Source organism: Asterias amurensis, chromosome 4, assembly GCF_032118995.1.
Source record: "Asterias amurensis chromosome 4, ASM3211899v1".
NCBI lineage: Eukaryota > Metazoa > Echinodermata > Asteroidea > Forcipulatida > Asteriidae > Asterias > Asterias amurensis.
Window position 1 is genome coordinate 3,983,307 of NC_092651.1, and position 13,125 is coordinate 3,996,431.

The 13,125-nt window shown below is 38.3% G+C and overlaps 1 protein-coding gene and 1 non-coding gene across 3 annotated transcripts in view; one reads left to right on the plus strand and one right to left on the minus strand.

Moving 5' to 3' along the window:
- Positions 1-621: 621 nt before the first annotated feature.
- On the plus strand, positions 622-693 carry Trnam-cau (transfer RNA methionine (anticodon CAU)). The gene has a single exon. It is a non-coding gene; the product is annotated as a tRNA-Met (tRNA).
- Positions 694-2,961: 2,268 nt separating this feature from the next.
- The window catches only part of LOC139935696 (stromal interaction molecule 1-like), a 63,521-nt gene continuing 53,357 nt past the window's right edge, over positions 2,962-13,125 (minus strand). For both annotated transcript variants that reach the window (XM_071930232.1, XM_071930231.1), the window contains 2 exons: positions 12,473-12,663; positions 2,962-11,687 (listed from right to left, as the gene is read on the minus strand). In XM_071930232.1, the coding sequence (XP_071786333.1) occupies positions 11,542-11,687; positions 12,473-12,663 (337 nt within the window). In that variant the 3' untranslated portion in view covers positions 2,962-11,541. The remainder of the gene's footprint in view (positions 11,688-12,472; positions 12,664-13,125) is intronic.

A 13,125-nucleotide genomic window follows, 5' to 3' on the forward strand; every position in this document is an offset into this window, starting at 1 on the left:
TGGAAGGATAAAACTTCTGTATCCAATCCTGCCACCACTTTTTCAGTTTCACTAATTTTTACAATTTGTTTTATTTATTTTTTTAGAAAATTAAAACTAGATGCTAGGCCTATTTTACTTTACAACGAATGAAACATTGGTAGCTATGCAAAAAACTTTCCAGTTTTACATTTTTAGCAGTCAGAACCTCAACTTGCTCACTCACAATCACGTCTCAAGAAATGTCTGCGCAGACGACAGGCCGGCGGGTGTGTGGGCCCAGGCACATGTCACGAGCTCAGCAAAGGAGCTGCACGGCCCGTCAAAACTTCTCACCTACGAAACTGACTTAAATTTACCAAACACGGAGCAACTTTTGGTCCCCAAATGTGCTTGAATATGCAAAGATTCATAGGACGTTAACAAATTGTGAAATTAGAGCTGAAATTTGTGTAAAATTAGATAAAAACATACCTGACACGGCGACTCGATGTTATGGATGTGCACTGAAAAGCCCGCCCTCTCGGATATGAAAGAAAATGGTTTCGCTGGTACCCGCTTTGCAGATTAATGCAAATTCAATAGCCGGGTTACCAGTGATGTATGGTTTATATACTAACGTGTACCAAATTAATTTATGGCAGCAGAGTGGCGCAGTGGAAGCGTGCTGGGCCCATAACCCAGAGGTCCGAGGATCGAAACCTCGCTCTGCTAAAAGTTTTCTTTTTTTTTAACAAAATATATATGCTATATTTTATTACTTGTACAAGTTCCATCAACAGTTACACATTTTATCATTCTGCATCTTAACTTCTTTTAATTTTTTTTTTAAATTTTACTTCTTTTCACCAAATGCGGTATTGGGTCAGCAGCTAGCTATCTATTCAATTTTAGAGGGGCAGAGAGGAGATGGAATAATGTTTAAGGCTGCGTAACTTTGTTTGATCATACATATATATTCAAAGTAGAAGGTGATTAAATGGAACTTCAATCCTATCCCCCCCCCCCCAAAAAAAAAAAAAAAAAATGCTGCAGGATTTGCACTCACTTTTAGGGATAGTTTATGGTATTAATAATTTCCTAGAAATGTTGTTTTAAATACAGGAGCCCAATTACATAAGGCTGTTGTTTAGCAGAAAATACTGCTTAACAAATGTATTTGCTTGCTATGCAAAACAGTGATAGCACCAGTCACAACAAGGTTAACTTAATAGAACGTTGGCTGATAACCTGTTTTGGCTAAGCAATATTTTCCTGTGCTTAGCACGTTTTTGTGTTTACAGGTTCTGGCTTAGTGAAATTTTGAGCTGCTTACAAAAAGTAAGTAAGCACAACAAAATTACTACCATGTCAAATGTGACTGGTATCCTGCTCGTTTCTGCTTAGCAGACAATTGTAAGCAACACTGTCTGCTTAAGCAGGTTTTATCAAACTGGGCCCTTGTCTTGTTCAAACTTTTTTTCTTTTGAAAAACAACAGATTTGGCGGTCTATGCTTTAAGCTGCTTCCCTGCATGAAGGGGTCCATTTGTTAAAGCTGTTAAACAGAAAATATTGCTTGAAAATTTTCTTCGCTAAGCAAAAATTGAGTGGGGCACCAGTCAAAACAATATAAATGTAATGTAATCTTTGCTGGTAACCGGCTTCTGTTAAGCAGTACTTTTCTGTGCTTAACAAGTTTTGTGCTTACCGGCCTTATGAAATTGAGCTACTTGATGCAGAATTTGCACGAGTCCAATTTCATTGCTGCTTAGGCATAAAATGTAGCCAAGTAAAACTAAACTATGCTTATCAGAATAAGGTTACCAGCCAAACTACCAATCCACATTTCATGGCGGGTATTCTGCTCATTTAGGCTTAGCAGAAAATTGTTAATGACTAATGCATAAAGCTGTTCAGCAGAAAATACTGCTTGAAAAATGTCTTTGCTATAAAGCAAAATGTTATTGGGCCCGGGGCACCAGTCATAAAAGTTTCAATGAAATGTAATTTTGGCTCACAGGCTTTATGAAATTGGGCCCAGTTTCATGAGCTGCTTAAGCAGGAAATATTGCTAATCAGAAACAGACAGGATACCTGTCACAATTTGTACATGTGACATGCTAGTTTGGCCGGTAACCTTATTTCGGAGAGCATTATTTGGTTGTGCTTAGCTAGTTTTTGTGCTTAAGCAGCTTTATGAAATTTGGGCCCCTGCCTTTGTAAGACACTCTAAGCCGATATTCATACAGCAGAAGATGATGATTTTTGTTTACTTGGAAACTGGGCAAGGTGGAATTCCTCAAAAGCAAAATGGTGTGCATCCCCCTCAAAGTGAAATTCAGAACAGAAAATTAAGGATCACCTTGTTCAATAAAATAAAAAAATCCTTTCTCCGGTGCATGCATTATTAACAAACTTTTTATTAGCTTTTTTGTATGAAGTTTAAATCCCACAAGATCCACATTCAAATTTTTGTTTTAATTATATATGTACAAGGGTAATTTTTTGTCAGCCGGAAGTTTCATCATAATGCTGAATAAATAATAACTTCTCTCGAGAAAACTCATAATTTCAAAATTTCATAACAATTTCTGAAACCAGTATTGTTGATCCACTTCATCATCATTCAAAACTCAAAATAGGCCCTATTGAATTGGCGATTTTTGAACGCTAGGTGGCAGCAGACTTACCTGGGCCCAATTTTACTTGCTAAGCACAGAAAAATCTTGCTTAACAGAAACTAGTTTCCAGCCAAAATTCCATAAAGATGACATTCTTGCAACTGTGCCCCACTCATTTTTCTGCTTACATTAGCAAAGTAATTTGCTAAGCAGTATGTTTCTGCTTAACAGCTTTGTGAAATTGGACCTAGAAACTAAGTAAACAATGCTCAGAACTAAGTAAACAATGGAAATTTATCTGGTTATTCTGCTGACACCTAGCGTTCCAAAGTCTCCAATTGAAATGACAAGCAAAAACAAAGCAAACAAACACCACAAAATTCAAATAAAAACTCAGTTAGTTCTTTTAGTGAAAAATACATCATTTATAGGCAACAATTTAAGCCTTCACATTTTTCAACATTTTCTTAAAATTATGAAATGAAAGAGAGTGCATATAGGGATGGAAATAACATAAAAATAGTGAAACGTACCATCAGCATAATGTTTTAACTAAAACACAATCTCACTTATCTCAAAATTATTTAAATTCACTGGCTATAAAAGTTGGTAAAGAAAAACATCTAAACCGATTTAATAAACAACTTTGAATAATCGTTAAATGAAACCAAATGATAATGTTGTCTGAACAATCCTCTCAAAAAGTTATTATTACAAAGTATACTGGGGGTTAATTACTGGTATAGTTTAGTAGTAAAATCAACGATGATCGTTATGATGAGACGGGAATGTAGAAACACATGAAAAAGATGAAGTTAACTAAAATTATTTAGGTATCAAAGTCAAAGTTTGGTACAACGTGCAAGGGCCTGGGGTCGATTTCACAAAGAGTTAGGACAAGTCCTAACTTAGGACTAGTCCTAGGAGATATACAAATTGCATGGGTACTCCTAAGTTTGGACGAGTAACTGGTCCCAACTCGAGATAAGACTAGTCCTAACTCTTTGTGAAATCCACCCCGGGTCACACAAGGCAATTTTTACAGGCAACTTGGGAGGCAACCAACTGCAGTGCATGCTACATGACCACTTGGATATCACGTGAGTCATTTTTCAAACAATGTCTTAGGATTCCCAAGAAAATAATGAGGATATTCAAATGTGAGTGGATTCTCTTCTTGGAGGTTGCCTAGAACTGGTTGCCTGTAAAGTTGCCGCGTGTGATATGCCCTAATAAACAGCTCATGATAAATGTTAAAGGCATTGGACACAGTTGGTAATTGTTCAAAGACCAGTATTCTCACTTGATGTATCCCAACCCAACATATGCATATAATAACAAACATGTGAAAGTTTGGGCTCAATCGGTCATCAAATTTGCAAGAGAATAATGAAAGAAAAAAAACACACTTGTTGCATTTCTTTAAGTACTTTAAGATGCATAATAAAAGGCTTCAGCTGAAGTATTTTATTAGTTGAATGAAAAATTACCCTTTACCAAAAACTAAGTTACTTCAGAGGGAGCTGTTTCTCACAATGTTTTTTTTTCTATTTACAGCTCTCCATTGCTCGTTACCAAGTAAGTTTTTATGCTAACAACTATTTTGAGTAATTACCAAGTGTCCAGTGCCTTTAATAGCTATGCAATCATACAAACAACAAACAAACTTTTTATGAACTAGTGTATCCATCAAAACTCCACCTCTGAAATCACTTCTCAGCATGTTTTTTTTCCAGATGAAAAAATCGGTTATCACCAGCATGTGTGGTTTACTCTTTGCACTACCAAATCAATCAAAACCATGCACAATCAAGGTACACGTATGGATTCTGGAGGAATTAAGTGTACACCAGAACTGGGGGAAAATCTGACACTGTTAAAGAAGTGCATCAAATTAAAAATCAGCGATTCAAATAACATAGCTCGTAATGTAACAATTCTAACTAATGAAATGCTTCTTTTTAAAATTAAGTGTCGCTGATGTTTTCTCTAAACCTTTACAAGACTTTTGACATTGGTGGCAGCAGACATAACGGGCAGTTTTCCCATAAACCTTATTGCAAATCCTTGGTACGTGCTAGGCGTGGAATGAGGTGCATGCTGGTCTAGCTAGTGATCAAGTGATCGCTAGCTAGACCAATAATGCACCTCATTCCGAGCCAAATACGCGCATACCGAGTATTTGCGATAAGGTCTATTGTAGCAGACCCACCAGTCCATTTACAGAGAACCAACCAACTTTATATGATGGTTAAATTATTCTGAAAATCTCATTAGCTTGGGTAGTGACACTACTACAATATTTAAAACATAAAAAATAATGCTAAGCAAGCCACAATATTGTAAGAGAAACCAAGTGAGAGCGTTTCTTCTGAATTAAAAAAAAAGTGGTAGTTCTTAGAAAAATTACAGGATATAATTTTCACAAAGGGTTCTTTTTCTCACGTACAATAACTTTTCCAGAAGCGCTTCTTTTAACAATGTTACTCTCTGGTTATTACCAAGTAATAATTTTTTAATTTACAGAATGCCACTGGAAAGAATAATGCTTTTTGTTTGAAAATGAAAAAGAGAGAGAGAAAAAGGTGCAGAGCAGAAGATAACATGAAACTCTAAACAGCTGCAATGAATTCAATCCATCAAACAATACTACAGCAATTACTGTTCAGTCCTGCTGAACTTAACTTAAATGGCAAATAAACTTGCAATAAGATTCATCAAGGCCTATTGCTATTACAAAACACTCTCTCCAGTAAACAAGGCTTTTATTTCTCGATTCCATTTCCCCCAAAAATTGCAAAAAACAACTGAACACTCAACTTATCTGCAAAAAACCAGTGGTGAGCAAAAAACTAATGATGAGACCACCACTGTTCAATGGGCTTTAGAGCTACAGCCTATTCTTTTACCATATTCCAAGTATGGAATTTATCAAGCCAAGGCGAAACCAGAGGATGGATTTTGGGTGACATACATGTAGGATACAAAACATTGCATACTATTAAATTCAGTGAGGTCAATCCAGGCTATAGTCTCAACTTTAAATTTCCGTTTCTAAAATATTACTCTGCGCTCATTTCTCAATAATATAACATTCATTGTTCCAATCCTGCAATTACCTTTTTAATATTCCAATAATTATGAACAACTTTTAGATACATCAACAATGTTATTGAAAGTTACATCCGATGTTTGTATAATGGTTGAATTCATTTCACTTTTGTGATTTTAAAAAATTCCTGCAAACGCAAACGGCAAACATTAGGCTGACAAGAGAGATAGCAACATGAATTGTATATATGTTATATATATATATCTGTATATGACACAAAATTAGTGTATACGAGGCTAGGCCACTGTGGATGTTCCTAAACAAAGTCACACCTTAAACCCTAGACTTGATTCAAGTCTTAGATCGCGATTATTCTTCGCATCTCAGCCACGAAAAATGCCCCCACATTATTAGCTATCACGCGCCCTCACTCGCAATCGTAGGCTAAATGACGAAGGTTAATCACAAGAGGGCACTGTTTGTAGCGGCTATCAGGACGACTAAAAAGCCACGATCAAAGACTTGGAACCAAGTCTAGTTTTCTAAACCTTAGTCTTGGTGCAAGAGGTTGTTGTTCATTATCACTCAACTATCGCGATTCCCCGCTCCACGGCGTGCACATTACTATAGCATGCAGGAGCTGTTGGAACAACTTCCAGGCCCAATTTCATAGAGCTGTTTGGTCCCTGTTGTTCAGCGTTCAGTAAGCAACAATGTTCAATCTAGGCATACTGAGGGCAGTCGGCTTCAGTATTGAACCAGCAACCTTGTGATTGCAAGCAGTCTAGTCAAACCACTTGAGCATGGTACCTCATCAGCCCAATTTCAGAGAGCTGCTTAAACAATAAAAGTAGCTAAGTACAACAAAATGATGGTTAAAAGAATAAGGTCACAAGAATAATTTGTGATTGCTCATTTCTGCTTCGCCAAAAATTGTTAGGCAATATTTTGTGCTTAAAGGCAGTGGACACTATTGGTAATTACTCAAAATATTTATCATCATAAAATCTTTCTTGATTACAAGTAATGGGGAGAGATAGATGGTATAAAACATTGTGAGAAACAGCTCCCTCTGAAGTGACGTACTTTTCAAGAAAGAAGTAACTTTCCACGAATTTGATTTCGAGACCTCAAGTTTAGAATTTGAAGTCTTGAAATCAACCATCTAAAACGCACACAACTTCGTGTGACAAGGGTGTTTTCTTCTTTCATTATTATCTCGCATCTTTGATGACCGATTTTCACAGGTTTGTTATTTTATGCATATGTTGAGATACACCAACTGTGAAGGCTAGTCTTTGACAATTACCAATAGTATCCACTGCCTTTAACCATAAACCATATGCCCTTTTCAAAACCACGACTCCGGCTTTGGATTTGTCTTGGGGCTCCGTTCTCTCGTCTAAAGCCCTGAGCGCGTATACACAAAGCACACGCAATTGTCAAAACAACCGGCGGGGCCAAGCAAGCCTGAGCCAAAGCCAAAGCCGTCGTTTTGCAAAGGGCCATAGTCACCCAATCACTAATCAGAGGAATTTAAAATCAAGCATTCACTGAAATACAAATAAAAAAAATCACTTTTCAAAAAATCACCAAAACGGAATGCCTAATTTCACATGAAATAAACTTTGAATGATGCATTACAAATATTTCATACATTTTCTTCTTCAAAATGAGAACAAAATATACATCATGTATTTTGCAGAGGCACTATTATTCACTTTAAGTGGAACAGTGCATAGACTCGTTTTATCCGATTAATTACTTTAATTATGTACAATTCTATACATATTTTATTGTGCCTTCCTTATCATATTTCTTATCTTGTTAACTTTTCTGGCAGAATGCGCAGCAACATTGCGTAGAAAGGGGTGCGGCTTTACAACAGCCAATCTTCATCCTCGACATTCTCAGGCATGCCAGCCACCCCTCAAAATAGCAACAAACAACATCAACCAAAAATAAATATGAAAACAAAAACATCTAAAATACCACCGCGTAACCTCAACCCCAAAACAAGTCTCTATCATGAACTGTCCTTTTAAGCTATTTAAATAACATCAAAAATTAAAACAGCAAATCGGCACACCACCAAAATTATTTGGTTTTGTCAACAAAAGTGGACAGTAATATGTGAAAACTGGATCGAGAACAGGTTATCTAATATATAAAATAGAGAGTTGGTAGTAAGGTTTAGAGTAGATAGTTGTATAAACCGATGTACTCACCAAACGAACACAAGCCAGTATAACAAGCAAGAATAACAATCACCATGTAAAATTCAAATTCCCTCCATCATGTCCATGTACACAATACATTTAAAATAGTTTTTACCCTCCACCAATGTGCAAAGCAGCTCACCACAACACTGACACACTCCAACGCACACACATCAAGCCAGCAACCAAATCAGCCCAAAAGTGCAACCCTCCAGCCATACATAATAATTTGGGGGGCTAATCATCCTTACTCGCAGCTAAGCGCTGAATAGACCGATCCAATACGCCCCGCCTCCTTACCAGTTAACCAATCACAGCCGCGAAACCCGATCACCATTAGTGCAAAGATCACCAAACGGTTCAAATGGTGATCAGATTTCGCGGTTGTGATTGGTCAATGATAATTGGGCCTGGCTTAATGGATTGGTGTATTGCGAAGGACGCGGCTACAAAACGTGTTCGAGAAGCAGGCATGCAAGGGCGCCTTTGGCTGCCAGCCACATTGACCCATTATGACCACTGAGCACAGCCAAGATCGAAAGTGTTTGATATTTCATACATAAGCTCAACCACCACCAGCATTCTCCTGAAGTGACAAGTATACTGTTCGAATTGTCGAGACCAAACCAGCTCTTCTCAGAGTCACCACTCCATCAAAAGAGATCGTACTCATGGTTGTACCCGCAAGTTTACTATTCATATTTATAAACAGTCACTCTTAATGTGTATTGGGCTCTCTTTACAGGCAAATCACTGGGGTGAGATGTGAACCCATGACCTCTGCATCGCTAGAGTAGGGCCCAATTTCATTAAGCTGTTAAGCAGAAAATACTGCTCGGCAAAGAATGAGTGGGGCACTTAATGCAACTTTGGCTGGTAACCTGTTTTTGTTAAGCAACACTTTTATGTGCTAAGCAAGTTTTTGTGCTTGCAGGCTTTTATAAAATTGACCGTGTGACAAACTTCATAGAGCTGCTTACAAAACGTATCTAAGCACAACAAAATTACTACCAGGTCAAATGTGACTGGTATCCTGCTCGTTTCTGCTTAGCAGACAATTGTAAGCAACAGTTTCTGCCCAAGCAGCTAGTGGCCACTGGTGGCTAGTGGCAGTTCGAATAACAGGGTAAAAGCAACTTACATGCATATGCTTTCCCCAAAGCACAAAAATAACATATATTTTAGCATACATATTACTCAACGACACAGCTTGTACATGTAGAAGAAAATACACCTAACAGGTAATGAAACAAAAGTTAAATGATGGACTAAGTGATGCATAGATTATTACTTTGCTAGATCTGGGGTGGATTTCACAAAGAGTTAGGACTAGTCTCATCTCGAGTTAGGACCACTTACTCGTCCTAACTTAGGACTATTCATGCAATTTGTATATCTCCTAGGACTAGTCCTAAGTTAGGACTAGTCCTAACTCTTTGTGAAATCGACCCCTGCATTATTGGCAGTTCAGTTTTGCAATATACTGCAACTTAAGCCATCATACAAAAGTCTGCATGGAGTGACTATACACATGTAATAGTTCAAGAGAATTCATCCTTTTTTTGCCCCCCCCCCCCCCCTTCAAAGTTCCAATGCCAGTTCGCCAGCTCTTACAAAAACCAGGACACCCCTGAACAAAGATATTGACAAAACAGGGAATAGGGACACCGCCAATGTAGGGCTAGATAGCTTAGTTGGTAGAGTGCCGGCGTGTTAATCCGGACATCGTTGGTTCAAATCCCACTCTAGTCAATTCTTTGTTCAACCCCAAAAATCAAAAACCAGGAAACATAAACATTATGTTACTCGTTTTCGTTCTCGTTATCGAGGCCTGTGTTATCAGGCCTTAAATGAGAAAAAGGAAAAGATCTTTTTGGTAATTAACACTCTCCCAACATCACTTGGCAAACTATGGGCAACAAATTAACGTGTCTTAAATTGCTATTTAAAATGCCAACTAATCGCAACGGAATCTTACAAATGATTTTAGTCTTTATTTCATTTTTATCTTATTATATTAGAGATTAACAACGCTGTACCTAAAAGACTGTCCTAAGGAATCTACATCTAAACCAAACAGGGGAAAAATAAAATAAAATGAAACACCGGTACAGACAAATGTTTGTGCTGTAGCAACTGCTACTAAAAACTAGTAGACCATTGGTACACTGCTGTAGTCACCCATTTGGAACCAGCCTCGAGCCCAAGGTTTCTTTAACCAAAGGTTGACTATTTTGACTTGAACCCAGGCTGGTCGACCATTGGTTGACTACTGTGGTCGACCATTTGGAACCAGCCTCAAGGCCAAGGTGTCTTCACTGGTCCTGATAGCCTGTTCTACGCTAACATGTATAAAGCGCAGAGGGGAACCAGTGACCCTATAGCGAAAATGCGGATGGCAATGGAGCCTTGAATACCGTGGTACCGATGGTTAGACTTGGCTTCTAAACAAGTCGTTTTAGTGAGTGTGTCAATGCGCATATGTTGCTGGTCAGTAGTCGACAAAATGTGCGCACTCGAACTTGCTCTTGTTTGAAACCACTGTTTGATTCCAGCATCTCGTTTCCATGGCGATCTCTCTACCCTATGTATCTTTATGTAAAACTACAGCCCCATTTCGTGGCACTGCTTTCAAACGTTGCAAATAAAAAACTGGCAGTGCAGTCAAGTTGAATGTTCAGCATGTGATAGTTCTGCATTGTTGAACTAACCAGCAATATGCTACGGTTTAGCAGGGTTCTTATGTACAATGTACGTGTCAGGGTTTTTGTGGAATCTTACACAACACCATCAACTAACCGGAGGCGAAAAGGATGCACATTTCCTCTGTGAACCAATCAATCAAGGTTGCCTTGTAAACATGGTAATTGGCAGTAAGCCAAAAATGTTACCCGTTCACAACACAAACTCTCCTTGTCGGGTTGTTTACATTCAACAGCACAAGTCCTGCAGATCTCAGCTTGCCGAAGCAGTTCACGCGCACAATTCCAACGAATGAAACAGCAGACAGGATGCACACTTTCTCTGTGAACCAATCACTCACTATTGCCTCTTAAACATAGCAAACGGCAATTAGCAGAAGATGTATGCCCCTTCAGAACACTATCCTTGTCTGGTCTTTCACATAATCCAAAGATAATAGCACAAGTCCTGCAGATCTCAGCTGGCCGAACAAGCAGTTCACACGCACAATTCCAACGAATAAAACAGTAGACAGGATGCACACTTTTCTCTGTGAACCAGTCACTCACGATTGCGTCTTAAACATGGTAAACGGCAACTAGCAAAAGCAAGCAGTTCACAGGCCTGGTACTTCATGGAGGCAACAAAGGCAATTGCCTCAATGCCCCATGGTCATTGCCTTGGTGCCCTTGAAATGCTCAAGTAGAAATTTACAATTTTCTCTCCGAGTGCCCACTACTACGGAAAAAAGACCTTGGTGCCATTGCCCTTTCAACAACAATGCATTAAGGCCTTGGTTCACGCGCACATTTCCACTGATGCTTCCAATGACGACCAATAATCAAATACTGTGACGACAGGTTTCATTTTGTGACCAACTGTTTCTCTGTTACGCACATTAGTGGCAGGATGCATTTTCCCCTACAACGTATCGTCACATAAAGGCATCTTTTAAAGCTTACTATCGTTCTTCCTTTCTTTTGTACAAAGTTAAAGTTGCTGACAATTTAACAGGTTTTAATCTTCTCTACTTTACTACTGGACAGTCCTGGTATTCTTAATCTCTTCTTCTTCTTTTTCTCCTCTTCCTCTTTAAGGCTGTCCGTGTCGCCATCTTGATGACCCAACATGCCCAAACTCAACTTCTTGGATTCTGAAAAATATAAATACCCTTCGGTCAATGCTGGATAACCTTAATTCTGCTTAAAATATCTGCATAAAACTCTGGGCCCAATTTCATAGAGCTGCCTACGCACACAATTTGCGCAAGCTAAAAAAATCCTTGCTTAGTAAAATTAGATTACCGGCCAAGACTCCGCTCAATTGTTATGCTAAGTAAACACTAGCTCAATACCAGTCACAAGCAATGTATAAGGCATGAAATTTTGGTCAGTAACATGTTTAAAATAAGCGAGCTATTTTCGTGCTTAAGCAAATTCTGTGCTTAAGCAGCTCTATGAAATTGGCCCCAGGCTACTAACTTGGATTACTATAGTTGACAAACGTCTAGGGTAATACTACTACTTCAGAAATACCCCAGACAGTTTTGCTGTTGCTGTTTGTGGAAAGCGCATCACGTGGAGCTGTTTAAGACCGGCTGGCTTCGAGTGTTGGGCCCGCATGTTCCCCAAATTACCTACACGGAGGGCAATTTATAGGAATTATTAGTACCAGCGCGTAATCTATTTGTACACCTGCGTACACACAACCCAACGCGCACACAATTTTTTTAAGGGATGTGTGAAAATAAACAAATTTCAAAAATTGGCTGAAGAAACAGATAGTCACCGATTGTCTATAATTTGAACAAATTTCTTTTATTATTAATTTATAAGGGCATTTATAAATGCAGGGTCGTGGCTGAGACCCCAAAGTTACAGGGTATTATTACTGGGGCAATTTATTGATTGAAGGCAGTTGACAAAAGTCTACACTTGCCTTTTTTTGACTTGCGAGCATCGTTCCCCTTTGGTGACTCTGAGATCTTTTTGCTGTTTTCCGTCATGCTGGACAGGGCGGCCTCTGACCGTGAGATGTGCAGTGTCTGGGGTCTGGGGGAGTTATTGTTACTCTGGCTGTTGTTTACAGGACGCTCTGTTGAGCTACTCAGTGATGACAAATTACTGACTCTAAAGAATAGAAGGGGAAAATACACGAAAACATACACTATTAGTAATGAACTGAAATAAATGTATGAAAATTTCATCAAATAAAAAACGGGGGAAACTGAAAGGGTAAATTTCAGATAAGTTAGATTATTTAAAGGATTTGAATGCTTTAGTAAAATGTCCACAGATTTCCATTAAACTTACAGGGTTTTAAGATAATGATAGTGGAAAGCTTCCCTTTAAATATTACTGACTGAGGTTCTGTAATTTTTTGTGAAATGAGTCAAACAAGTCACAAAATAATTTTCATTTCAGGAAGACAGAAATTATTTTGGCATGTAAAATCCCATTAACCTGTTATGATTTTATACCACAATCATAGCATAACTGGTTTAAATACGTTTTTACATGCTAAAACTGAGACAAAAATTATTTGTTTTATTCATTTCTCAAAAACTACAGCAGCTCAGTAAGTACAATTTC